Source organism: Haliaeetus albicilla, chromosome W, assembly GCF_947461875.1.
Source record: "Haliaeetus albicilla chromosome W, bHalAlb1.1, whole genome shotgun sequence".
NCBI classification, from domain to species: Eukaryota; Metazoa; Chordata; class Aves; order Accipitriformes; family Accipitridae; genus Haliaeetus; species Haliaeetus albicilla.
Genome location: NC_091515.1, coordinates 27,299,336 through 27,327,139, shown reverse-complemented (window position 1 = coordinate 27,327,139; position 27,804 = coordinate 27,299,336). Strand labels below are relative to the sequence as shown.

At 41.0% G+C, this 27,804-nt stretch overlaps 1 protein-coding gene across 1 annotated transcript in view; it reads right to left on the bottom strand.

The window, feature by feature from the left end:
* Positions 1-447: 447 nt before the first annotated feature.
* LOC138681748 (regulator of G-protein signaling 7-binding protein-like) overlaps positions 448-27,804 on the bottom strand; it is a 105,760-nt gene continuing 78,403 nt past the window's right edge. Inside the window, exons 4-6 of the mRNA XM_069775487.1 lie at positions 8,009-8,156; positions 5,994-6,064; positions 448-1,661 (exon numbers count right to left, since the gene is read on the bottom strand). Of these exons, the coding sequence (XP_069631588.1) occupies positions 1,570-1,661; positions 5,994-6,064; positions 8,009-8,156 (311 nt within the window). The 3' untranslated portion in view covers positions 448-1,569. The remainder of the gene's footprint in view (positions 1,662-5,993; positions 6,065-8,008; positions 8,157-27,804) is intronic.

The window sequence follows — 27,804 nt, the reverse complement described above, 5'->3', positions numbered from 1 at the left end:
ACGCTGATGTTTTCAGTTGTTGCCAAGTAACGTTTAGTCTCAAGTCAAGGATTTTTCAGCTTCTCATGCCCAGCCAGCGAGAAAGCTGGAGGGGCACAAGAAGTTGGCACAGGACACAGCCAGGGCACCTGACCCAAAGTGGCCAACGGGGTATTCCATACCATGTGACGTCACATCTAGTATATAAACTGGGGGGGAGTGGGGGCGGGGGAATCGCCACTTGGGGACTAGCTGGGTGTCGGTTGGCGGGTGGTGAGCAATTGCCCTGCGCATCACTTGTATATTCCAATCCTTTTATTATTACTGTTGTCATTGTATTAGTGTTATCATTATCATTATTAGTTTCTTCTTTTCTGTTCTATTAAACCGTTCTTATCTCAACCCAGGAGTTTTACTTCTTTTCCCGATTTTCTCCCCCATCCCAGTGGGTGGCAGGGGGAGTAAGTGAGTGGCTGCGTGGTGCTTAGTTGCTGGCTGGGGTTAAACTACGACAAGCTGTCATTTTAGCATTTATATATTCATCATAATTTTTTGTCTGTCTTTGCAAACATACATCTTGAAATGGAAAAATTACCAAAACTTTTTGTAGTACTCTGACAACAAAATTAGAAAAAAAAAAAGATATATTCTGGCAATATAACTAGAAACAAGACAACATTTAATTTAAATAAAAAAATTTATTAACAGTGTAAAAGATTTAATATATTACAGTCAGAGATAATTGTGGCACGCCCTATAAGAGTTAATTCTTAGTGATATGCAGACATCATGCTATAAATTATTTTGGAAACAAAATGGGTTGTGTTTTACATTGTTTATTTTAATACATCTTCTTTTAATAAATAAATTATTTATTTTTTCCAAAAGCTTGTAGATATACTATCAGCTTAAAAGGAAATCTGTTACTTCTATGCATTGTACATTATGTAGATATTATGATTTTTCTGTATTTACAAGTTGTAAGTATTTTCATATATCGTTTGTGTATCATAAATTAAGATTTTTTTCTATGAAGCTTTTAAATTGAGATATAGTGCAAGACTAAATATGAATGAGAGCACAAAAAGCAACTGGAAATTTTGTGCAAATTCTGTTACAATAGTGTTTAAATGTTTTAGAACTATAATACTTTTGCTGTTAAATAGTTTTCTATGCTTAAAGACTGTTAGAATATGATCAAGTATTTTAATATGATACTAATAAGAGTACTGTACTATGCAGAAACTTTTAGCTGTAGTTCAAACAATAAAAAAATTAAAAATCATCTATTATCCATAATTCATGTGTCTTTTCTCTGAGTGGTTGAAAGTGAGCATGCAAAACATACTTTAAAAGTTTTAAAAACATTCTTAGTTATGCTAGATCTATTCCACAGCTGGTTCTTGACCACCATAACTTTTGATTATTAAAACCCTTATTTTGAAAAGGAGGATGGAGCAGAAGAGAAAAAGCAATAGGCTAGTGTAGAAAATATACTTTATAATCAAAAGTAGTAATGTTTATCCTTTTGATGTCAAATGATAGTGTTTTAATCAAAGTTATAATTTTCTTGGTGTTTCTTTACCTAATCTAACGTGAGACAAGACAACACAGTCCAAAGAATCTTCGCTTCCGTCTTCTTACTAATGGGCAAGGAGTCAAGTTTAGGAGGCTGCTATCATCTGTGATGGAAAAAAACCCACATTTTAATACAGCATGTATACATGCACACACACAAAAGACTTTGTATCATTTATGTGTTCTAACAGCACCTACAAGATCAAGTAGTAGATCCCATTATTCTAGGCATAGAGCAAATAACAAACTGATTTTTGTATATAAGATTCTTAAAATGCTAATTATCAGGATCTCCATGATAATGCAATAGAAATTTTGGCAAGAAGAATACCAGTTCAGTGGTGAAACCTAAAGGAAATTACACCTTCAGTACTGGGACACCTAAGCCAAAATATTCCTGCATGGATGGATAATATTAGGGTCCCAAATAAAACCTAAAGATAAGTAATTTGAGATCTTGAAGACATGCAAGTTAAAAAATGTTGATCCTAAGGTTAAATTCTGGCTTAATTTAAAGATGAAAAAAAATATTATTGAGTGGTTGTTTGTGCACATCAGTGAGAATTTCCATTTAAAACTCCAACACTGGAACATCTTGGCACATCAAGACTAAAAGCACTTGTCTGGGAAAGTTAGCACAATATGCTCTCCCTGTTTCTGGTTAGCTTTCTACCTTGTATATTAACTCCTAAATTAATACAGAATTTATATATTATTGCCTATACTTATGTTAACTGATGCACTGTCAATGAACTATCTCAAAAAAATCTTTATATTTACTTTGAATTTGAGCCATCTTCAGGCATGGTTTCAGGCTAAGAATTATGCCTCATTATGTTCCTATTCTTGTTACATCAGGGATCTAGTTTTGATTGTAGGCTCTAGACACTACTGTAATACAAATACTTAACTATAAGAACATAGGTAAGAGTTCTGAATTTCTTAGCATAGTAACTTTCCTGCTGTCACTTAAAAGAATTCCATAAAAAAAACCCCAGGTCTGTGAGCAGTCAGTAACATTATGTAAAGCTTTTGTGGGCTTACTATCTTAACTCCTTTCTGGCTGTCACTGAAATCAACAGCAAAATACTCATTTAACTGAAAGCAGCATCAGGTCTTGTAAAGATCAGTTCATTCAATGGCATTCAGTCATCTCATAATCATTCTCTTAAACCATGCTTTTAATTCATATAAATGTAAAAATTACAGTCCAGACCACTGGAACAGGCTTCCTAGAGAGGTGGTCAATGCACCAAGCCTGTCAGTGTTCAAGAGGCGTTTGGACAATGCCTTTAATAACATGCTTTAACTTTTGGTCAACCCTGAAGTGGTCAGGCAGTTGGACTAGATGATTGTTCTAGGTCCCTTCCGACTGAAATATTCTATTCTATTCTATTCTATTCTATTCTATTCTATTCTATATTAATTACCTATAATGTTGTTTGTTCTATTTACTTATACTGTTATCAAGGTTTAATTTATTAAAGGTCTTGGAATATTTTTTAAAAATTAAGTGCTGTATGAATAATGAGTATGACTGTCCATTCCTGAGGCATCAATTCTCAGAGGTCATCTGTAAACTATGATCACAGTTGTAGTCTGTGGGAGCAGCAAAAACACCACTTATGATTCCCTGATCCTGGGGCATGTCTCAGAGCTTTTAAAATCTAGCTGACACATTTCCCATCCTGCTGCACAGGTGATCAGTGATTTTCTGGCCAGTGTTGAAGGGCAGTGTAGACACCAGACAGCAGAGAAGAATTCTGTATGCCTTCGTCTCTGTTCTGAATTCAAGTTGGTATATGCTTTATACTCCCCAAATTTGTCTTTTCTTTCCTTATTTCCACCATGCTCCTTTCTTCTAGGCTAGGCACAGACTTTATAGCATTTTTCCAGTGTCTGTAATGGCACATCTGTATCATGTATCATAAGCAATTTCCTTTCTCCTTTCAAATAGTTTTCTATCAAGCCATCCTGTTACAAATATTCTGATAAGTTAAAATTTTATATAAGCTGGGTTTGATCAAAAGGTAAAGATTGTAGAATATAGGGGTTTGAAGCTTGAAATGTAGTCATCGAAAATTAGGAACATACAAAATGTGCTGTATACAGTCATAAGAAAATAAGTATTGTCTAAAATTAGTTAACCATAGAAACTTGGACCGATTTGTTATTTTGTAGTGTTTTGTCTTGAGAAACGAAGAGAGATCGTTATGGACCTTAGTTCTGTTGCTTAGAAACTCCACTTTGATCAAGATTCCAGTTAGTGAAATTAAGTAAGATTAACCAATGAATGTTTTGGTATAAGAATATTCATAAGGTGGTGTGACTGAGGGCCAATCACTAGAAATGTTAAATTTAAGAATTAACATTGAATGTACTTTTATGTAAATCTAATACATGATGGCGAAAATCGTACTGCACAGAATCACATAAGAGAGGTCAACTATCGGACAAAGTGAGGAAGACTATGGAAGACCACCAGAGGGCTTCTGAAGACCACCAGAGACCTTCACTGTGCCTGCGTAAAGGACATTTACATATGCTAATAACTTCCCGGAAATCTAATGAATATGCATAGCATTTCTCGGAAATCTAATGAATATGTAAGAATAAGTTTAATATAAGGTGTATGATTTTGGTGTTCAGGTGTGCGTGGTTCGTGAGAGGACTCACCCGCGCACCCGGCCGTCAATAAAGAAGTGTCTGCTTATCTACACTAAATTAGTGTTGATAAGTTCTTTATTCCGAGTTTTTCGGCAACAATCCTGCCATAAACTCTTACTTGTATAATGAATTCATCCATTCTATATTCATCTTTTAACATATTATGATGAATGTTAGACTGCTTAGTTACTTGGGACAAGATCTAGGACACATTAGGCATACTTCATCAGCTGCCAGTGTGCAAAGACTACACAGCATTTAAGAAATACACATTATCAAGAAGAAACAAAAAAGGAAAACAATTATCTTTTTAATGTTGTTCACATGAAGAGAGTCCCTGTAGATGTGGAGTATTTAAGGCTGCTGGGCGACAAAATGAAGGCCCGTTGCTAAATACACGCATAGAGTGGAGATCCTGTCCCCTGTGCATTTGTACAGGGTGCCTCATAGCTGTCTACTGGGAAAAGCAAGCTGTTAAGCAGTCTCAAGGCAAGTATCTCTTCTGCATATGGTCAGTGTCATATCACAGAATCTACAAGCCTTGCAGGGGTAAAGCAAACCGCATCACTCAGCAGGATCCCTATCATAGTCTGTGCAATTTACACCTTCATCACCTTTTAAAAAGAAAGCCTCCTGACACAGGGAATTAGTTGTGCTGCTGCCTCCATGTCACCAGGAAAAGTCTATTATTTTTATCTATAGATATCATATCCATAAACTTCCAGAATACCTTATGTGAAACTCAAGAGGACAAAGTTCTCATATTAAATTCTGGCTCCACTGAATCAATAGGGAAGGGACTTGTGAGAGACTGAAAGAGTTAATGTCTCAAACATTGTGGTGGGGCAAGTTCTACTTAAAGACAAACCCTGCACAGCAAGGAGCCAAGGTGAAAAGCCCATCAGCTCAGACATCAGCAACAGGAGGGGGAGCGGTGCTGGAGGGTGCGCAGCTCCCTGTTCTAATAAGCTGTTCTGATACAAAGATCAAACAATGGCCATGTCTGCAGGGAAGGAGAAGTTACTCCACAAACGAGCCCCAAGCCCAAAGGCTCACAAGCTGTTCATTAACCTGACGAGTTCGGATGCCTGCCCGAAGGAGGGGCAAGGATGATCAAAGGATACAAACTGAAGCCCCGGGTGCGCAAGCCCACTGGGACTGGACCCCTCAGCTGACTGAACCAACGCTGGACCCAGGACCGGTGAAATCTTTCTCTCTTCCTTTTTCTCTCTCTGTCTTCTTCTCTCTTTCCTTTTCCTTTTCCACAATCCCTACACCTCATCGATTTCAAGATATAAACCGTTGACCAAGTCTGAGACTAAGAGTAGATCCAGCCGCCCCCTAGACCCTTCTCTGAGGAGGAGTCTGGAAAGCAAGGGGGTCTGCTCTGAACCTCATGACTCAACGGGAGGGATCTCCTTATTCCCTGAATTGATGTATATGGTTACACAGTTTACAGAAGTAGTCTTATGCCAATTCCTGTTGTGAGAAACCCTGCCACCTACTACCACACCTCCCCAGTTCAGTTTGCTTCTGTCCTGAATAAAATCTTTAACTGATCGATTGGTGTTGTTTCACCTTAATTTAGCCCGAGGGAATTTTGAATTAAACACGACTCCCTGGTCTGTCCAGTCTGGGTCGTGACAGGACTTCACCTAGGGTTTTTTTCTGTAATTTCTACCAAAAATCCCTAGATTTTTCAGATCTAATGGAAGGTAAACCCTTTAATTATCTTAATTTTCCTTACATGAAGAAAATATAAAACCTACCTTGATTTTTCAGTGGTAAAGGCATAGTCTTCCTGAGTTTACTTAAAAGGTTTTTCATTTCTTTCATATCTCTGTGGAAACAAAAGTTGAAAGAGATACAATAGAACAGCAGTTGAAGACTGAATGGGGAATGGCTCACAGTATAGCTTTATATGCTGAAATAATGGAGCAATAAACCAAATTAAATAATACAAAAATCTATTGGGCAAGCATTTGGTTCAAATACATGTATCAGGAGATGCATACCAAAATAAAGGGCAGTAGATTTAATAAGGGAGCACTTTTAAGCCAGTCTGACTTTAATTAGTAGCATCCAGTCCAAATTTATGATCTATTCTGGCCCTTGAGTATTAAATGAGTTGGTGGGCACAATGTGATCCTAGTGGCAAAATACACGATATGCCTTAAAATTAGCACAAGTGACATGTGGAAAACAGACTCCACAATCAGTGAGATTGTAAAGTAGGTATGTTCATTCAGCACTGGGCAGCACGGGGGGTAGTCCCACCAAAGTCGTGCGTGCCCAACTCGGCAGTTTGCCTCAAGTTTATACAGTCAAGTGTTACATATTCACAATACGCCTATACATATGCATGACCTATCCCCGCTTCATATTAAAATTAGCTCCGAGAGGTCATTTCCATAGTCTCCTCCCAACTGCGCCTGCGCAGTGCCTCTTTATGGTGGTCGTCTGGTGGTCGCAGAGATGAAGATAGATGACTCCGTCACCGCTAGTAACCTCTTTCCTTGCGCAGGCTCAGTGATTTCTTGGTATTCACCCAAGCTGCAAGACCAGTCTTAGCTGGCTCTTGGGGCCTGCTCCTGCTTCTTATCAAGGACTGTCTCTACCTCAGCTAATTTCAACAATGTAAGCACTAAACATCATCTTTCACCCCCCTTTATTATGTCTACTGAGATTCTTTTGACTCCCCTTGTCTCACAAGCCTGTACTAATGTTAATTTAATACCCCTTATCAGCATTTTGTAGCTTGTGCCATGAATGTGTTTCATTGTTTATAAGGAAATTATAATACATGTAGCTAATCCATGTCACATAGCTCCCTGCGCATAAAGTGAAAATTTTAGAAACAGCGCTGTCACTCTCACCCCCTCAGAAGATGGAAAATATTATAACAAAGCAAGTTACATATAGATATGTTTTGAGAGAGGCCATAAGTTGCAAAAAGATTCCTGTTTTAGATAGATGGCAGACCAGCAATTTTGTGTGCGGGCTTGTAATGTCTTAAGGCTTTCAGGATTTAAAAACAATATGTTCTTGCCTCAGTCATCTACATATAAAATGGTTCTTAGAAATGAAGCAGCATGACTTCCTTATTGCTCAGTTTTATTCTCTGAGTTACTCTCTTAGTCAAACAGAACTTTATTTTATATAAATAAACATGGTAACCATTAAAATCTCAGCAGCAACTTAATATACAAAGCCATCAAAACAGGTATTTTTTGCAAAGAAACGTTGGCCATCAGGATTACTCCCTACTAAAGGGTCTCAGTTTTGACTTTCAACTGCATAGTTTAAGAGGGTAAGAGAAGTCCACTTTGACATATCTGTGGATGACGTTCCCCTCCCCTCCTAAGGCTTCCACGGTCATAACTATGGGCAGGCAAAAACAACTGACATGAACTAGATTCTGTGCTTTTGATTTATGAATGCAGAACGGCAGGCCAGCAGATTTCAGGTACAAATTAATAACCACTTAAGATGAGACAAAAGCTGCCTCTTTTAGAGAACCTGGCCTGCTAACACTATAATTTCCTACCCTTTGTTTTTGACAATTACCCTCCGGTAATTAGTCAAATTCAGGATGTCACTTCTCTCTGCTCTTCTTTTAGGAGCTGCTCTCAGATATGGTAAATGTAACAGAAATATTAACAGGCTATTTAATTTACTAACACCTTTTATAGTAGCAATACTGGCTGCCTAATTGGAAAGGACTAAATAAAAATAAACCCTAGACAAAAATTTGTTTTATTTAGGAATGAAGTTCTATACATACCTTTCAGTGTTTTCAATATCTGTAGAAACCTGCCATAAATGCTGTTGAATATCTGTTGGCGATGATGACCTGTCTTCTAAAATAGGGACTTCAGAACTCTCATCCACTTTAGTATCTAGGATCTTGGGTGGGGCACAAAACTCTTTTCCTTTAAAATATTTAAAGAAAACATGTATCCCCATTATTTATTACTCAAAATGTATACTCAGATTATATCATTGATGTTTTGAGCTTGATCTTGCACTGAGTAAGAACTGTTTAGAAAGAGAACAGACCACAGCAATCTGCTAATCAGAGTGCTGCTATATGTTACTTCTAACAAACAAAACTAAGAGAAATCCCATGCAGGCATGTGTGGAGCTTAGAATTTTACTTAGTATTATGAAGAGTTTCAGTTAAACTCCAGTGGCTCACATGTGACACAAAATAAGAGCCAGAGGACAAAACAAAACAAAATTAATAGAGAACTAGAGCATACATTCCGAAAGCAATTTCAAAAACTTTGACATTAAAGGCAATTGCAATCCATGTCTCCTAGTATTACTGTTACCTGATCAGAAAGTAACTCCTGAAACACACAGAGTATGTTTAGAGAGGAGACATTGCTTTATTCTGCACAGGGTGCAAGGTGGAAGATTTCCACAAATCAACCACACCTACTCAGGTTTTTCAGTTCATACTTATACACTACAATTAAAGCACCACACCTATCTAATGCCTATGCTCCACCTAACTATTGCATATTCATTATGTTGAGCAAGCATGACATTGTTCTCTTGAGCAATTGTCCTGGTTTCAGCTGGGATATAGTTAACTGTCTTCCTAGTAGCTGGTATAGTGCTGTGTTTTGAGTTCAGTATGTGAAGAATGTTGATAACACTGATGTTTTCAGTTGTTGCTCAGTAGTGTTTAGACTATAGTCAAGGATTTTTCAGCTTCTCATGCCCAGCCAGGGCACCTGACCCAAACTGGCCAACAGCGTATTCCATACCATGTGACGTCCCAATTTAGTTTAGGAACTGGGAAGTGGGGGGCAGGGATTCGCGGCTCGGGGACTGGCTGGGTGTCGGTCGGCGGGTGGTGAGCAATTGCCCTGCACATCATTTGTACATTTCAATCCTTTTATTACTACTTTTGTCATTTTATTAGTGTTATCATTATCATTATTAGTTTCTTCTTTTCTGTTCTATTAAACCGTTCTTATCTCAACCCAGGAGTTTTACTTCTTTTCCTGATTTTCTCCCCCATCCCACTGGATGGGGGGGAGTGAGCGAGCGAGCGACTGCATGGTGCTTAGTTGCTGGCTGGGGTTAAACCACGACAGCAATCATCCCAGAGTCTTCTACACCTGTGTGTAGACCTCTGGTGGTCTTCAGCGGTCATTTGGAGAAGAATACTGTGAGAGACTGAAAAGGTTAATGTCTCAAACATTATGGTGGGGCAGGTTCTGTTTAAAGATGAACTCTGCATAACAACGAACCCTGCACAGCAAGGAACCACAGGTGAAAAGCCCATCAGCACAGACATCAGCAACAGGGTGGGGAGGTGCATGCTGGAGGGTGCACAGTTCTCCCTTCTGATACAAAGATCAAACAATGGCCAGGTCTACAGGGAAGAAGTTACTCCCCAAACAACCCCCAAGCCCACCACCTGAAGGTTACACCTAATTGGCCTAATAAGTTTGAGTGCCAGCTCGAAGGAGGGGCAAGGATGATCAAAGGATACAAACTGAAGCCCCAGGTGTACAAGCTCACTGGAACTGGACCCCTCAGCTGACTCAACCAATGCTGGACCCAGGACTGGTGAAATCTTTCTCTCTATATATGGTTACCCTGGGTTACACAGTTCACTGAGGTAGTTCCATACCAATTCCTGTTGTGAGAAACCCCGCCACCTGCTGTTATGCCTCCCAGGTCCAGTTTGCTTCTGCTATGAATAAAATGTTTCACTGATCGTTTGGTGTCGTTTCACCTTAATTTAGCCCAAGGGAATTCTGAATTCAAAATGACTCCCTGGTCTGTTGTATACGGACGGGTTAAAAGATGGGATTTTGGTCCGTGGATGAACACTGGGGGAGAGGTAGATAGCCAAGGAAAACGCAGACAGCACAGAAAATGGATGGTTTGTTGCCCGTTGCTTGGAATGCTGACCACGGAGATAAGAAAGCTGAGCAATACTGGGGGAGGACGCGCAGCAGGCTGTTGCACAGCACAGCTGTGTGGATGATCAGCGCGTGACTGCTGGATTATGACAATATGCCGCGTGTACAAAGCCCATGAACCAATAGACAGGGTGGCTATGGCTCGTGCAGCGTGCCTGGCCAGCGAGTGCATGCGTCATAGGCTCCCTATGTTGCAACCAAGGCGTGTTTTGGCACCCGCTGGCCACGTGTGCCGAAACCCGTTCCTCTGCAAAAGTATAAATACTGGGATTTTTCCAAAGAGCATTGGGCTGGTGTACGGCAAGGCCACCGTTGCCTCCATGGGGACGCCCACGTAAAGCTGGCACCTACCGATTACTGGGCTGAGCTCATGGCACAAGACAGCACAAGAATGTACGGATGGTCCATCTTCCTCACAGTCCTCGGGTCGGTATGTTAATTTCCTTTGCAAGATACCCTTAGCATAATGCACATCTGTAGTTAATAAATGCTTGCTTTTTCCCCTTATAGTCAGTGTGTGTGTGTTCGCCTTCTCGGGAATCCTTGAAACCACCCTAAAACATCTGTCCAGCCTGGGTCCTGACAAATACTCATACTCCTTTTGTCCTTTTATGGTCATGCGTCATCTGAGGACACCAGGGTCTTTGTTTCTCTTGCCAACCCCTCGTTTCTCAATGCCGAAGGAGGATGTATGTCCTTAACTAGCAAATCTGTGACTCTGAAATGTCCGTTATCTGGTGCCTTGACTATTATCCTGTCCTGGTTGAACCCTAGCCAGCAACTAAGCACCACGCAGCTGCTCTATCACTCCCCCTCCAAAACTGGACAGGGGAGAGAAAATATAACAAAGGGCTCGTGGGTCGAGATAAGTACAGGAAGAGATCACTCAGCAATTACCGTCACGGGCAAAACAGACTTGACTTAGGGAAAATTAACTTAATTTATTACCAATCATACCAGAGTAGGGTAATGAGAAATAAAACCAAATCTCAGAACACCTTCCCCCAACCCCTCCCTTCTTCCAAGGCACAACTTCACTCCCAGATTCTCTACCTACCCCCTGCAGCAGTGCAGGGGGATGGGGAATGGGGTTTACGGTCAGTTCATCACATGCTGTCTCTGCCGCTTCATCCTCTTCAGGGGCAGGACTCCTCATACTCTTCCCCTGCTCCAGCATGGGGTCCCTCCCGTGGGAAACAGTTCTCCATGAACTTCTACAATGTTGGTCCTTCCCACAGGCTGCAGTTCTTCACAAACTGCTCCAGCATAGGTCCCTTCCATGGTGTGCAGTCCTTCAGGAGAACACCGTTCCAGCGTGGGTCCCCTGCAGGGTCACAAGTCCTGCCAGCAAACCTGCTCCAGTATGGGCTCCTCTCTCCACAGATCCGCAGGTCCTGCCAGGAGCCTGCTCCAGGGTGGGCTTCATACGGGGTCACAGCCTTTTTCAGGCATCCACCTGCTCTGGTGTGGAGTCCTTCACAGGCTGCAGGTGGATATCTGCTCCACTGTGGACCTCCCTGGGCTGCAGGGGGACAGCCTGCCTCACCATGGTCTTCACCACAGGCTGCAGGGGAATCTCTGCTCTGGTGCCTGGAGCACCTCCTCCCCCTCGTTTTTCACTGACCTTGGTGTCTGCAGGGTTGTTTCTCTTACATGTTCTCACTCCTCTCTCCGGCTGCAGTTTCTGTGCTGCAGCAACTTTTTTTTTCCTTCTTGAATATGTTATCACAGAGGCGCTACCACTGTCGCTGATTGGCTTGGCCAGCAGCGGGTCCGTCTTGGAGCCGGCTGGCTTTGGCCCTGTCGGACATAGGGGAAGCTTCCAGCAGCTTCTCACAGAAGCCAACCCTGTAGCCCCCCTGCTACCAAAACCTTGGCAGGCAATACATATCCAAACAGTCCTTAAGAATTCTCTATTGTAAGCAGAATCTTAAACCAGATAAACTTTACCTTGAGTACACGTAATGTAAACAGTCCTCGAATAACAAGCATACCACACTTCTCATGTTTTAGTTTTTTTTTCTTTAAGCTATCACAGCCTTCTTATTTGTTAATCAGTCTTTGGAAAGCTTGAGGCAACATTACTGCAATACTAAGGGAAAACAAGAGACAAAAATGTGCAGTTTTGTACTTGATGATTTTAAAAGCAATACATAGCTGCCACCATTCACAGCCCAATATGTATTATATTCAGAATTTCCATGTTTCCACTTGCCTAATTCATGCTTACTATATGAAAATGAAATGCAGTGTTGGAATTGAGTGGGGACTTCATGACAGATCTTCCAGGGCTTTTGTCAGGGAGACAATGGGATAAAGGATGTGGACCATGATAGTGGAACAGGCAAGAGAGTTAAGTACTGGTAGGATTTTTTTTTTTATCCTTGCAAACCTCCTGTGGATTATCTGATGGCATTCCTTTACTGTAGTGGCAATACAGCCCTGGCACAAAGTACAGGATGGGAGAAGTTCTTTTTGTGAGCATCATTTAAATGAGAATTTTCAAATTGGAGTGCATCCCAGACATGTTATTGAGAAATTAAAGTTTTTCCCCACTTAGTCCTCTCACAAACTGGAGTAAACAAGTCTCAGAAAGAAAAAAAATAAACCCTTCTGAAAATAGAGAAAACAACATCATTGTTTGAACTAGTGGTATGAGGAGTTGAATAGGAAATGTTTTTTGATCTCACAATTTTTGCAATTTGATAAATTTTCACATCAGGACAAACCTGAGTACTTCCTGTAAGGTTTGACAAAGAACAGTAAGAACAAGAACAGCTAATAGAATAGTGGTTATTTAGCCCATTTTTCTGGGACACTAGTGACTAAGGTTGCAGACCATGCTATATTTCTCTTCCATATCACAACTAAGTATCCCAGCTATCAGGCTTGTAACTTGTTGTGGTTTTTTTTTTAAAACTAGAAATTCCTGGATCTTAAGAAACTCTTTTTGGGCAGGTTCTCTAAACTGTTGTATTCTGGTAAATTATTCCTTTGTTAAAAAAAATATTTCTTAGCTACTTGTCTGAATGTCAAATAGACATTACTTGCACTACAGAGGATATTTGTTTAATGTTTTCATTATCCTTTAAAGTCAGTAGGAAGCCCTTTTCCCTGCTTCCCCCCCACTAAGTCATCTAACTATGATTCCAAGAGATTGTGAGACGGGAAACCAAAGGAACCTTAGTAGATATAGTAGATATATGAATGTAGATAGGAATTGTTTAATAATTATCTAGCTTATAATGAAGTTAAAGAAGTTTCAATAGAGGTAGACATGGCCCAAGGGGATGAGAAGTGATGTTTAACGTTTGCATTGTTGAGGCTGGCTGGGACAGGAGATAGTCCCTGATAAGAAGCAGCAGTGACTCCAAGAACCAGCCAAGACCGGCCTTGTGATTTGGACAAATGCCAAGGGACAACTGAGTCTGCGCAGGGACAGAAGGTTAAGAGTTCACCGTGAAGAAGACATACAGCCTTCATCTTCATGACCACCATAAGGAGGCACTGCGCAAGCACAGTTGAGAGGAGACTATGGAAATGACTTCCTGGAGCTAATTTTAATATGAAGCGGGGATAGGTAATGCCTATGTATAGGCGTATTGCGAAACTCTATGTATATGTAACACTTGACTGTATAAATTTAAAGTGAACTGCCAAATCAGGCGTGCATGACTTTGGTGGGACTACCCCCCGTGCTGCCCAGTGCTGAATGAACATACCTACTTTACAATCTCACCGATTGTGGAGTCTGTTTTCCGCACGTCAATTGCATGACCCAACATAACAAGTTTATCATCTAAAAAAGAATGATGTCCTGTGTCCTTTCTCTGCTGCTTACTTTACTTTGGCATTGTGGTGGTGCAGCCCCCCCAAGGCCACCCTGATATTTCAGGATAAGCTATATATGCTTTGGAAAAACTCCCATTGTGCTGTTATCTTGGTTGTAAATGCAGAGACTTATGGGCGCCAGGCACCCCCTGGCCACACCTGGGCCATCTGCTGCCTGAATTGTATATCAGAATGACTCAGCACGAATTGTGACCAGAATGTAAAATAATGACCAAAGCCAATCATCTTGAGACCTGATAGCTCTCAGGGACTGCAGTGGGCTGTGTGACCCAGTATGTCCTCCTGAGCTGGGACGCCTCTCAGGGTAGATTTCGCGAGGATTGAAAGATCGTCTGTCAACAATTTCGCAAGGACTTAAAGGCCTGATTTTGCAAGGTTCACTGCCTATCAGTTAATGAATGCCAGCACATAAAAGTAATTAATGAAACTCACAAAAGGGAAATTTTAATCATAGGTTAACCTATGTGTGTATGGGTATCTGTGCATGTGCATTTGCAGTTTGGTTCGGAACTATTTGCCTGTCTGTGTGTGGTTCAGAACTGTTTTCTCTGTCTGTGCATGTGTGTGATTTGATTTAGCCTCCGTCTGTGTACAACCCTGCTGTAAGTTTCAGGTGATCCTTGCCATTTTCAAATCTTTAACTAAGTCACAAATTTAATTGTAACAAATTCCACTGAATTGCTCTGTTAAATTGGCTCATAATTAAGTACTGTTAAAGTTTTACAACCTAATCTTGTGATCTATCTCAAAAATATTACTAAATCCTAAATTGCTGCTAAACCAAAGCTGTGTAACAAAATCTCATTCGCAACAGGCATCCACTGATAACTTCTGCTTTGCCAGATCCCTCTGTGAGTCACTTTAACCCATCAAATAGTAGATTACCCCAACAAAAGGAAAAATAAAAGGTGAATAGTTTTCTGATGTTGCAGTGATTTAAGTGAGGTCAGTAAAGAACCTAGTATGTTCCAGAGCAAGTGCCAGAGAAGGAGGTTGACCATATGGCCAGAAGCAGCAGAAGGGAAGAAGAAGTGAAGGCAAGATGGGGGGGGGGGGGAGGGGTGGAGATAGAGAAGAAGGGATCAAGACCTTTCTGGTGGTAACAAGCTTTTATGCTGACTCAATTGCTTGTGTGTTGCCTCAAGCCTTCAAAAGACTGATTAACAAATAAGAAGGTGATGATAGTTTAAAGAAAAAAAAAAACTAAAACACGAGAAGTGTGGTATGTTTTCTATTCGAGGACTGTTTAGATTATGTGTACTGAAGGTAAAGCTTATCTAGTTTAAGATTCTACTTACAATAGAGGATGCTTAAAGAGTCACAGACTTGCTAATTAAGGACATACATCCTCCTTTGGCATTGAGAAACAAGGGGTTGGCAAGAGAAACAAAGACCCTAGTGTCCTCAGATGACACATGACCATAAAAGGACAGAAGGAGTAGGGGTATTCTTCCCCAAACGACCACTGAAGACCACCGAAGACCACCAGAGACCCCCGTGCAGGCGTAGAAGACTCTGGGTTGATTGCTCAAGAGAACAACACGTCATGCTTGCTCAACATAATGAATATGCAATAGTTAGGCGAAACATATGTATTAGATAGGTGGTGGTGTTTTAACTGTAGTTTATAAGTATCAACTGAAAACCTGAGTAGGTGTGCTCGATTTGTGGAAATCTTCCACCTTGCACCCTGTGTAGAATAAAGCAATGTCTCCTCTCTAAACATACTCTGTGTGTTTCAGGAGTTACTTTCTGATCAGGTAACAGTTTTGGTGACCCAGATGGGACTTTAAAAGTGGATTTTGATCAACGCTTGCTACCACTGGAGCAATCACAAGGCAGACTCCACTGCGCACCAGAGGATTTTTCCGGAGGCTCCTCTTGTGATTCCCTGGTGGGTGGTAAGTGATCGATTGGAACCAGGGTGCTATTTGCTGTTTTGATATTATAAAGCGTATCTGTTTAAGGTACGAATTAGTGGATTAATTGCAGCTGCTGGTTGGAGGTATTTTATCTCTCCTGCATTAGTATGGTGACAACCAGAGCAGGTAGAGAGTTTGGTTTGTTTTGTTTTGGTGTACTTGTATTTTTGGTACTACTGGTTGTTTTAAATTGTTGTATTAGGTTATATTGGGAAACTCAGCTTCCTCTGAGGAAGCGGGAATAATTAAAGCTTCCCCATTGGGTTGTATTTTGAAACATTGGAACAAGTTTGGTGGGGATCCCCTAACAAGGAGGAAATTAAAAGAGTACTGTACTCAATGGTGGCCGGTGCATAAATTAGATGATGAAGAAAAATGGCCGGAAATGGGAACTTTGAATTACAATACCATTTTACAGCTAATGTTGTTTTTTAGAAGGCAAGATTAGTGGGATGAAATCCCATATGTGGATATGTTCTTTGCTTTAACAAATGATTATGAAACTCGAAAAAAATGCAAATTGTCAGTATTTGATTCAAACATGTTAATGAATGACAATATCTCAACTGATTGAGATTGCTTATAAGGTGTATAATAACAGAGAAGAGTTGGAAAAAAAATGAGAAAAACAAAAGGACAAACTAAAAGATCAGAAGCAAAAGGCTGCTATTTTAGCAGCAGCATTTACTCAAGCACATCCTCCAGGGGAAGGGGTTTCCCGAGAGGATGGGGATGTGAAAGGGAATGGGGAGGAGGGGGAAACGTACTTGGTCTCCCCCTTCTGCCCCTATCTCTGAGGCTGATTTACTAATGATCAGTACAGAGGATTCTGATTGATGGGGACGGGGGCTCAGCCCCAGCTGAGCCCCTGGTTCCAGTCAAGCTGGGGAATGAAATTGTTAAATTTTTGGTAGATACAGGGGCAACTTATTCTGTGTTAAATAGCTGTAAGGGACCTGTGAGTAAGTTCTCTATGTCGGTGGTTGGTGCCATGGGAAAGCGAGAGGTTAGGCCCTTTCTCTAACGTATTATGTGTGAAATTGGAAACAGAACATTGACACATGAATTTTTGTATATGGCAGAATGTCCATTATCTCTTATGGGATGGGATTTGCTAAAGAAATTGGGACCACAGATAACTTTTGGAAAAAAAACCCCAAACCACAAAATTCAAGCGCATATTCCTCGGAGTAATGCCTGGGGAGCACAAGTTTATATGTTACAGGAATCAATGGGAATTAAGGACATAAAGAATGCACAAGTTGAAATCCCCTCTGAAATTATGGATGTAGTGGTCCCCTTTGTGTGGGCAACAAAGAGGCCTGGAAGAGCTAAATCATCTGAACTGGTGAAAGTAGAATTAAAACAGGGAGTGAAACCATTCTGGACCTAAACGAGGCCTTTTTCTGTATTCCTCTGGAAGAACAGAGTCAAAAACTGTTTGCCTTTGAGTGGGAGAGTCCTACAACAGGATGCAAGATGCAGCTATGTTGGACAGTTCTTCCCCAAGGATTTAAGAATAGCCCTACCATTTTTGGTAATGTACTAGAGAAGGAATTGGAACAATGGCAAGGTAAGAACTCATTAATTACCTTGCTACGATATGTGGATGACATCCTGTTGGGGGCAAATACCGTTGAGGAGTGTAAAGAAGCAAATAGTAGTTTATTGAACTTTTTAGGGCTAGCTGGATATCGAGTGTCTCAGAAAAAGGCGCAGATTGCACAGAAAAATGTGACCTATCTTGGTTTTGAAATTTCTCAAGGAGAAAGAAAACTGGGGATTGAGAGGAGGGAAGTGATTTCGTCAGATTGCCCCACCCAAACCAAAAAGAGTTAAGAAGATTTCTTGGAATGGCCGGGTGGTGTTGCCTTTGGATACCTAACTTTGGATTGATGGCTAAACCTTTCTATGAGAGCATTAAAGGACCAGGAGAAGTGTTGGAATGGACTCCGGAATGTCAGAAAGGGTTTGATGATATAAAGGTTTCTTTTATGAGGGCCCCTGCACTAGGCCTCCCCAGTTTGACAAAGCCTTTTGAGCTTTATGTGCATGAACGAGGACATCAAGTGATGGGAGTGCTTGTGCAAACTTTAGGGGACTGGAAAAGACCGGTAGCTTACTTTTCGAAATGACTGGATAGCATAAGCTCTGGATGGCCAGGATGCTTGAAGGCAGTGGCTGCAGCAGTGATGTTAATACAGGAGGCACAAAAGTTAACAATGGGACAGAGAATCACTGTTTATGTGCCACATGCAGTTATAGCTGTTTTGGAACAAAAAGGACATCATTGGCTGTCTCCAAGCAGGATAGTACAGTATCAAGCCATATTGCTTGAACAAGAGGACAGACTATTAAGCAAGTATATTCTAGCTGTCCAGATTTAAAGGACTCCCCTTTACAACATCCCGATTGGGAGCTATTCACTGATGGAAGTAGCTTTGTAAATAAAGGGGAACGGAAGGCCAAGTATGCTGTTATGACTTTGGAGAAGGAAATAGAAGTGGAACCATTGCCTGTCCTATAATGAAGGAGCTAATGGGAGTTGAAGCTTTGCTTGAGGCAACCAGACGATATGCTGTGGGAATTAATATGTTGTTAGTAGCTAAAAGGATTGTACAGAAATGTGAAGTTTGTTTAAAGAATAATCCTAAAATTCAGAAAAGGCCCCCCCTAGGAGAGGTAAGAAAAGGTTATACACCTGGAGATTACTGGCAAATTGATTTTTTTGAACTACCTAATTGTAAAGGATATAAATATCTACTGGTGATTGTGGATACTTTTTCAGGATGGCCTGAAGCTTTCCCATGTCGCACCAACAAGGCAAGGGAAGTAGTAAAGGTTTTATTGAAAGAAATCATTCCAAGATTCAGGGTACCGGGAGGGTTCTCCTCAGATTGAGGACCGCACTTTGTAGCAGAAATAGTCCAAGGGGTATCCAAATTTTTACAAATCAAATGGGACTTGCATATCCCATGGAGGCCGCAGTCTAGTGGGAAAGTAGAAAGAATGAATCAAACAATTAAGAGACAATTGAATAAAATTTGTCAGGAAACTCAGTTGAAATGGCCAGAAGCTCTCCCTTCAATATTGTTGAGAGTGAGAATTACACCAAGACCTAAGGAAAAGGTTAGCCCTTTTGAGATATTATATGGGAAACCTTATCAAAGCATGAATCATGAGCGAGGATCTATAGAATTAATAGGGAAACAATATCTTAAAGAATATGTGATTTCTCTAGGGAAATTCTGTCTTCTCTTAACAGGTATCTACAATTAAGGATGCCTTTGGGCCTGGATACTGCAGTTCATGAATTTCAGCCAGGAGATTGGGTTTATTTAAAAACCTGGAACGATGAACCTCTGAAGGCATCTAAAATTTAAAGGGGTTAATTCATAAATTGTACTCGGGAGCAGGGCACAGTATGTTTTTGTTTATTATTGTGATAATCTGTTCATGATTTTGATAGGAATATGGAATATGTTTCGGGAGTTACTTTCTGATCAGGTAACATGTGGAACAGCAGCCTAAGCCTACTTCCCAGATTATATGTTTTACTGTGTATCACCCTGTAAGTATAATTTCCAAATTCTATCTAGTTGTTAACTGCAGCTTATACTGTTATTTTAAGGTAGTTCATATTGTACAATTTTAATTGTTCATTTGTGTAAGCTTCATTATTCATTACTTTTCCCATTACAAGAAGCCCATAACATAATATGCTGTTACCAATATCTCACTTACCACTTTGTAAAAGAGGGCTGCCCCAGGGAAACCATCTAATTTGCCACTGATATCACAAGATGTTATTGCTGGAACTGGGTATTAGTTAATTCTCCCATTATTTTGAAGTGTTATGTTGGAACTTTGACCTGACCTTTGATGACATCCTGTGAAGAACAACCCTGTCTATAGATGTATCCTTCAGGGATGTGAAAAGTGATTCAATGGAAACAATAACAATACTTGATGAAATAACAGTAAAGGTTCTTTTTCCCAACTTGAGAACAGAAGCACTGAGACTGTAACATTCTTTTTGTTAGCACAAAGGCAAGCTCTTGCAGATTTAGCAGAATGAATGGCACAGATTTCTTTTCAACTGAAAAGAGCTCTTTACCAGTAATTCTGTTGTATTGTGAACAATTCATGAAGCCTTCCTTGAATTTCAGAGCATCTGCTCAATCACTTGAAAACAGTTAAAGAGTCAGCTAATAATAATAATAAAGGCTTTGCTTGAATAATGTATATGACTCAGGCTTAACATTTCTACTACATGGCACAGACTGTAGAGAAACAAAAGCTCTTTAATCTTTTCATCCTTCGAGTGGGGGTAAAGATATCTTTTGTATTACACATTCTTAAAATAGGGATATGAACCCTAAATTTTACTTTCAATTTATTCAGTGGAAAGACTTTCATTAATTTCAGTTGGAGCTTGATCATGCACACAGTGTTTTCAGAGGTGTCCACATTCAGTTGCTGTTCTTGCCAGTTGACTAGACGGAGGCTCTTTTTACTGTGAAATTTTAATATAAAACTTGATGTATTCTTTGTCTTCTAGCTTCTAATTCAGCATATCTTTTTATTTTAAGAAGTGGAAAATGCCTTTGGTATGAAATTAAATTCATTGAATTAAATAATGCTGAAGATCCCACTTGAGTGACGATAAATAAGAGGGTAGAAAATGATCAGTTCAGTAAGGCTGCATACATCACCTATGATCACTGTGCTTTATGTTCCTCACCTGTTGTGCTCCTTACTGCTTCTGTGGTGATCTCTGTATTTGCTTCTGTCATGCTATGCTATGCACCTACTCTTAATCATCACCTGCTTCCCAGAGAAACTTACATAATGAAAAAAAAAAATCTATTATAGGTCCCTCAGAGCTAGTTAGATTTCACTGCAGATGAATTGGAAAGATCTTTGAGGGGAAAATTTAGCAAAGCTGAGAGAACCCATCTCAAAAAGAAGGCAGCATTTGTATCAGACTTCTAACCTGGCAATTAAGGATAAATGCACAGCTAAAGTAAATGAAGAGGAGAACATAAAAAGGGGAATAGGAAAGAATCATGTAGAAAGTGAAAAAGAACCGTGGCAAATATGGCTAACAGTCTGATGAACTTCATTCCTGACTTACACTTGGGATCTGCAGAACTCAGATATTGTCTCATTGGAAATATTATCAAGGAAAATGCAATGGGAACAAGAGTCTCTGGTGGAAATTGTGTTTTCCTCCTTCCATGCCTGTTTTTGTTCTATTCATTTTGGCCTCTTCACAGTATCCACATGAGAATGGGTAATCCTCTGGATTTTTTAAGTGCTTGTTTCTCCACACCTGTGTGCTGCTTTTCTCTCTCACATCTTATCCCTCATACTTACACATATCTACCAGTATTTAAATAGAATGCTGAGATTGTAGCACATCAGTTAAACAATCCTTCCTTTCTCCTTCAAAACTCTAAACAGTATGTAATTTAAACAAAGCCAAATAAAATAAAAATCCCTTCACTGAATTGAGGGTTTCTTTTTGTAATCTGTAATATAAGCTATCACAAGCTTTTAGGTACTATTTTAAGGAAATATACATTGTTTTCACAAAACACATACTAGAAAAGCAACAGTTATACTATGAACTTCTTGTATGGTATGAGACACACAGTTATCTGTGATTTGATCATTCTGATGTACCAACAATGCAGGAATTAGTTCAGTCTGAATTTACATCACAAAAGCCTAATGTTTTCTGTGTACCTTATGTACACATGATTTTCCCATAAGACTCAATTCTTCCCTTTTTTTACCCAAGTATTCAGATACCTACCACTCTGGTTAGTACTGGTATCCTTCTGCCCTCTGCTATGTTTATACAAGTCAGATGGAGCCCACACATCTCAATTACAGTGATAGAACTGTAATTTTTTCTTCAAGGCTTCCAAATAGACTTGTGGTAAGAATAAACAATATGTAGGTTACAAGCATTAAAGTATTTTGCGTCTTATTCTGAGAAATTATTCATGTATAAACACATCATTTAGAAAAAGACAGGAAAAAGTAAAACTTTGAGACCATTTCATACAAAAAAACTGTAAGATTCCGGGAATCTAATATGTCTTGGACTCAGTTTTTCCCATAGATATTCAAATTCTATTAAAATGAGTAGAGCTATGTGTAAATAACTGAAAGCAGGAATTACCTCTCCTTGATTGTACACTTCTTTTTTCAACAAGTTACAAACAATATAGTAGGTTCACCTGATTCTGGACCATAAGAATAATATATTCTTATAACTGTACATGAGCAGTGACTTATTTTGTTCAAATTCAGCATAAATGGCTACCAGCTTCAATCCTTGTACTTCTTTGACAAGGTAGCTTTAACTGTTTTTACAGCATGTTTTGAACTCTGGAAAACACCTCCAGTTCATTTTAACCTTCAAAATTTCTGTCCCCTCTTTTCTTTGATTTGTTATATGGGCTTCCTCCCTTAATTAGAAAAATGAGTGCCTTGCTCAAATGCTGCATAACTAGCTAATAGAATGATTACAATCTGCAATTTAGGGTTTTAAAAAACATTTTCTAATATATGTAATTATATAACCAAACAAGTCAATTATATCTGTAGATGATCCTAAGAAATTAATGGTTTCTATGTAAACATGTATGGGCATTAAACTTCAGTAATGTGCACTTCCACAGTGACATGCTATAATGACCCAATGATAATAGTAATATTTTACAGTTCCTTACAATGAAAGGAATATATTATTATTGTGGATACATGAATCAGCAAAGCTCTTTTATCTGTTATGTTTACACATTCAAATGAAATGAAGTCCTTTATAAGGTATCAACTTTGACCCAGAAATATTTGTGATTGAATACAGCAATGTATGCTGAAGTGTACTTAAGAACTTTGAGGTAATTTTGGGTTTTCTCAGATCTTGAAAACCTCAGTATTAATTTGAAAAAAAAGGGTAATCACATCCAGCAGCTTCCATCGACAGAAATTATGTCAACTACTTCCTCTAATACTCTCCTGGGGAGGAGTGAGCGAGCAGCCATGTGGTGCTTAGTTGCCGGCTGGGTTTAAACCACAACAGTCCTTTATGGTACCAAATGTGGGGCTCGAAGGGTTGAGATAGTGACAGATCTGACCAGAGTGTGTTAAAACAAATTTTTTATATGCATTTCTTATATTAGTTAAATAGTCGCTGGTCACAATGTTGGTTCATTTGTTCACATGGCGGCGTTGTTTAAGTTCTTATATGCTCTATGTATACCCTGCGGTTACGTTTATCACCTCTGGGAGAGGGATCAGGACTATCATTTTGCTGTACTGGGTAATGTCGATTTATGATATGATTACATCACTGGTCCTGAGGTTAAACTGGTATTTGTATGTGGCATTGCTGTCATGTCGGTACCTCGGGCGCCCTCTCTCGGAATTTATTAGTAATCGCACCCAATCTATATGGAAGATGGAGGGGGGGGTACTGAATCCTGCTCTTTCACCTCCCCTTTCTCCTTCAGGCTAATTACAACAGCTTTTGAGAATTTTGAATATCCTTGGGATGTTCAAGCGAGCATGCTGTTATTGCTAAGTCTTCTGAATGCGTTTCAGGTCTTGTTTAGGGTTACACAAAATTTTTTTAAAAACGCCTCCTAGAGATCTGCCCCAAGGTTGGATAGTCATGGGTGGCATGGTATGTGGGAGAATATGGGCAAGTATCTAGAGAACTTCTCACCTCCAATGGTTTGGAACTTAATTCCCAAACAACTACAGGACCCTGATGAATTGAAAGAGTATTTGAAAGGAAAATGCTGTGGCTATTCCAAAGAGGCACAACTTACCGCACTGTGCTGGGCCCTGGCCAGTATCTACCAAACACTGCTCGATATTATGTAGCACGCTCATGGGAAAGGGAGGGAAAAAAGACTGACAGACACTGCAGCTATTCCAACCCTTGTGACAAGCACTGGGCCTACTCAAACCCCAGCAACAGACACTGCAGCTGAACCAGAGAACCAACCTGTGCCAGTATCAGTCGCCCCCATACAGAAGAAAAATACAAAAAAATCAGTTTGCTTAGTGAGGGTTGAAGGTGAACCAGAGTCATCATGAGAACAGGAGGAAGAGGCAGAACCAGAGGTAATCTCCCGATCCCTATCCCTGAGTGAGCTGTGAGATATGCGAAAAGATTTCGGCCACCATCCAGGCAAGCACATTGTTACCTGGCTGCTCCGATGCTGGGACAATGGGGCTAATAGCCTAGAATTAGAGGATAGGGAAGCTAAGCAGCTGGGATCCCAGTCTAGGGAAGGGGGCATTGACAAGGTGGTTGGGAAAAAGACACAAGTCCTCAGCCTCTGGAGGTGACTCCTATAAAGTGTGAAGGAAAGGTACCCCTTCAAGGAAGATGTTATATGTCACCAAGGCAAGTGGACCACCATGGAGAGAGGTATCCAGTACCTGAGGGAATTAGCCGTGCTAGAGATGATTTATAATGATCTGGATAATGAGCAGTTACCCACAGATTCAGACAAAGTCCAAAGCACACGACCCATGTGGCAGAGGTTTCTACGAAGTGCACCACTGTTGTATGCCAACTCATTGGCAGTAATGAACTGGAAAAAAGGTGAGGGACAAACAGTGGATGAAGTGGCTGGCCAACTCAGGCAATATGAAGAAAGTCTCTCTTACTCCCTACAGGCCTCTGTCTCAGCTGTGGACAAACTGTCCTGGGAGTTCCATCAATTCCAAGAGGATATGTCCTACTCCCTGCCTCTACGGGCCCGTATCTCAGCTATTAGGAGTAAGTGTTCTTCTGCACAAGACAGAGGATATAGAAGGTACACACCACAGGGTACCCTGTGGTTTTACCTACGTGACCACGGAGAGGACATAAGGAAGTGGGACGGAAAACCTATCTTGAACCTAGAGGCATGGGTAGATGAGTTGCGAGGAAAACCAATCACAAAAGGGGATTATTCCTGGAAAAATGACACTCTGGTATCTAATGGGCAGTTCCCCAGAAAAAGTAGAAGGGCTGATCTTATTTCTGATCTTAATAAAAGGACTTCTGATTCGTATTTACAACAAGTGAGCAACAAATACTATAACCAGGATTAGAGGGGCCCTGCCTCCATTCAGGTGGAGGAAGAGGACAACCAGATTTATTGGACTGTGTGGATTTGATGGCCTGGCACGTTAGACCCACAGGAGTACAGGGCTTTAGTAGACACCGGCACACAGTGCACTCTAATGCCATCAAGTTATAAAGGGGCAGAACCCATCTGTATTTCTGGTGTGACAGGGGGATCCCAAGAGTTAACTGTATTGGAGGCTGAAGTAAGCCTAACTGGAAATGAATGGCAGAAACACCCCATTGTGACTGGTCCAGAGGCTCCGTGCATCCTTGGCATTTGGTATAGCTGCCTTGGAGATGGAGGAAATTGAACAGCTGTCTACCCTGCCTGGTCTCTCTCAAGACCCTTCGATTGTGGGGTTGCTCAAGGTTGAAGAACAACAAGTGCCAATTGCTACCACGACGGTGCACCGGCGGCAATATACCAACAACCGAGACTCTCTGATTCCCATCCACAAGTTGATTCATCAACTGGAGAGCCAAGGAGTGATCAGCAAAACTCACTCACCCTTTAATAGTCCCATATGGCCAGTGTGAAAGTCTAATGGGGAGTGGAGGCTAACAGTTGACTATTGTGGCCTGAATGAAGTCACGCCGCCGCTGAGTGCCGCCGTGCCAGACATGCTAGAACTTCAATACAAACTAGAGTCAAAGGCAGCCAAGTGGTACACTACAACTGACATAGCTAATGCATTTTTCTGAATCCCTTTGGCAGCAGAGTGCTATCCAGAATTTGCTTTTACTTGGAGGGGTGTCCAGTACATTTGGAATCGATTGCCCCAGGGGTGGAAACACAGCCCCACCATTTGCCATGGACTGATCCAGGCTGTGCTGGAACAGGGTGAAGTGCTGGAACAGGGTGAAACTCTGGAACACCTGCAATACATTGATGACATCATCATATGGGGCAACACAGCAGAAGAAGTCTTTGAGAAAGGGAAGAAAATAATCCAAATCCTTTTGAAGGCCAGTTTTGCCATAAAAGAAAGTAAGGTCAAGGGACCTGCAGGGGAGATCCAGTTTTTAGGAATATGTCGTGGTTTAACCCCAGCCAGCAACTAAGCACCACGCAGCCGCTCACTCACTCCCCCCCCATCCAGTGGGATGGGGGAGAAAATCAGGAAAAGAAGTAAAACTCCTGGGTTGAGATAAGAACGATTTAATAGAACAGAAAAGAAGAGACTAATAATGATAATGATAACACTAATAAAATGACAACAGTAGTAATAAAAGGATTGGAATGTACAAATGATGCACAGGGCAATTGCTCACCACCCGCCAACCGACACCCAGCCAGTCCCCAAGCGGCGATTCCCTGCCCCCACTTCCCAGTTCCTAAACTAGATGGGACGTCACATGGTATGGAATACACTGTTGGCCAGTTTGGGTCAGGTGCCCTGGCTGGGCATGAGAAGCTGAAAAATCCTTGACTGTAGTCTAAACACTACTGAGCAACAACTGAAAACATCAGTGTTATCAACATTCTTCACATACTGAACTCAAAACATAGCACTGTACCAGCTACTAGGAAGACAGTTAACTACATCCCAGCTGAAACCAGGACAGAATAAAATGGCAAGATGGACATCGTCAGATCCCCATGGATGTGATCAACAAAATAGCAGCTACGTCTACACCAACTAGCAAAAAGAAAACACAAGCTTTCTTAGGCATTTGGGGGTTTTTGGAGAATGCATGTTCCAAATTACAGTCTGATTATAAGCCCTGTCTATCAAGTGACCCAGAAGAAGAATGATTTTAAATGGGGCCCTGAGCAACAACAAGCCTTTGAACAAATTAAACAGGAGATTGTTCATGCAGTAGCCCTTGAACCAGTCCGGACAGGACAAGATGTTAAAAATGTGCTCTACACTGCAGCTGTGGAGAATGGCCCTACCTGGAGCCTCTGGCAGAAAGCACCTGGGGAGACCCAAGGCCAACCCCTGGGGTTTTGGAGTCGAGGATATCAAGGAGGCGAGGCCTGCTATACTCCAACTGAAAAAGAGATATTGGCAGCATATGAAGGCTATTGAGCTATCTCGGAAGTGGTTGGTACTGAAGCACAGCTCCTCTTAGCACCCCGACTGCCAGTGCTGGGCTGGATGTTCAAAGGGAGGGTCTCCTCTACACATCACGCGACTGATGCCACATGAAAGAAGTGGGCCGCACTGATCACACAACGAGCTTGCATAGGAAACCCCAGTCGCCCAGGAATTTTAGAAGTGATCACGGACTGGCCAGAAGGCAAAGATTTTGGAATGTTGCCAGAGGAGGAGGTGACATGGGCTGAAGAGGCCCCACTGTATAATAAACTGCCAGAAAATGAGAGGCAATATGCCCTGTTCACTGATGGGTCCTGTCGCATTGTGGGAAAGCATCGGAGGTGGAAGGCTGCTGTATGGAGTCCTATAGGACAAGTCGCAGAAACTGCTGAAGGAGAAGGTGAATCGAGTCAGTTTGCAGAGGTGAAAGCCATCCAGCTAGCATTAGACATTGCTGAAAGAGAAAAGTGGCCAGTGCTCTGTCTCTATACTGACTCATGGATGGTGGCAAATGCCCTGTGGGGGTGGTTACAGCAATGGAAGCAGAGCAACTGGCAGCGCAGGGGTCAACCCATCTGGCCTGCTGCGTTGTTGCAAGATATTGCGTCCCAGCTAGAGAATGTGGTTGAAAAAGTACATCACGTAGATGCTCATGTACCCAAGAGTCAGGCCAA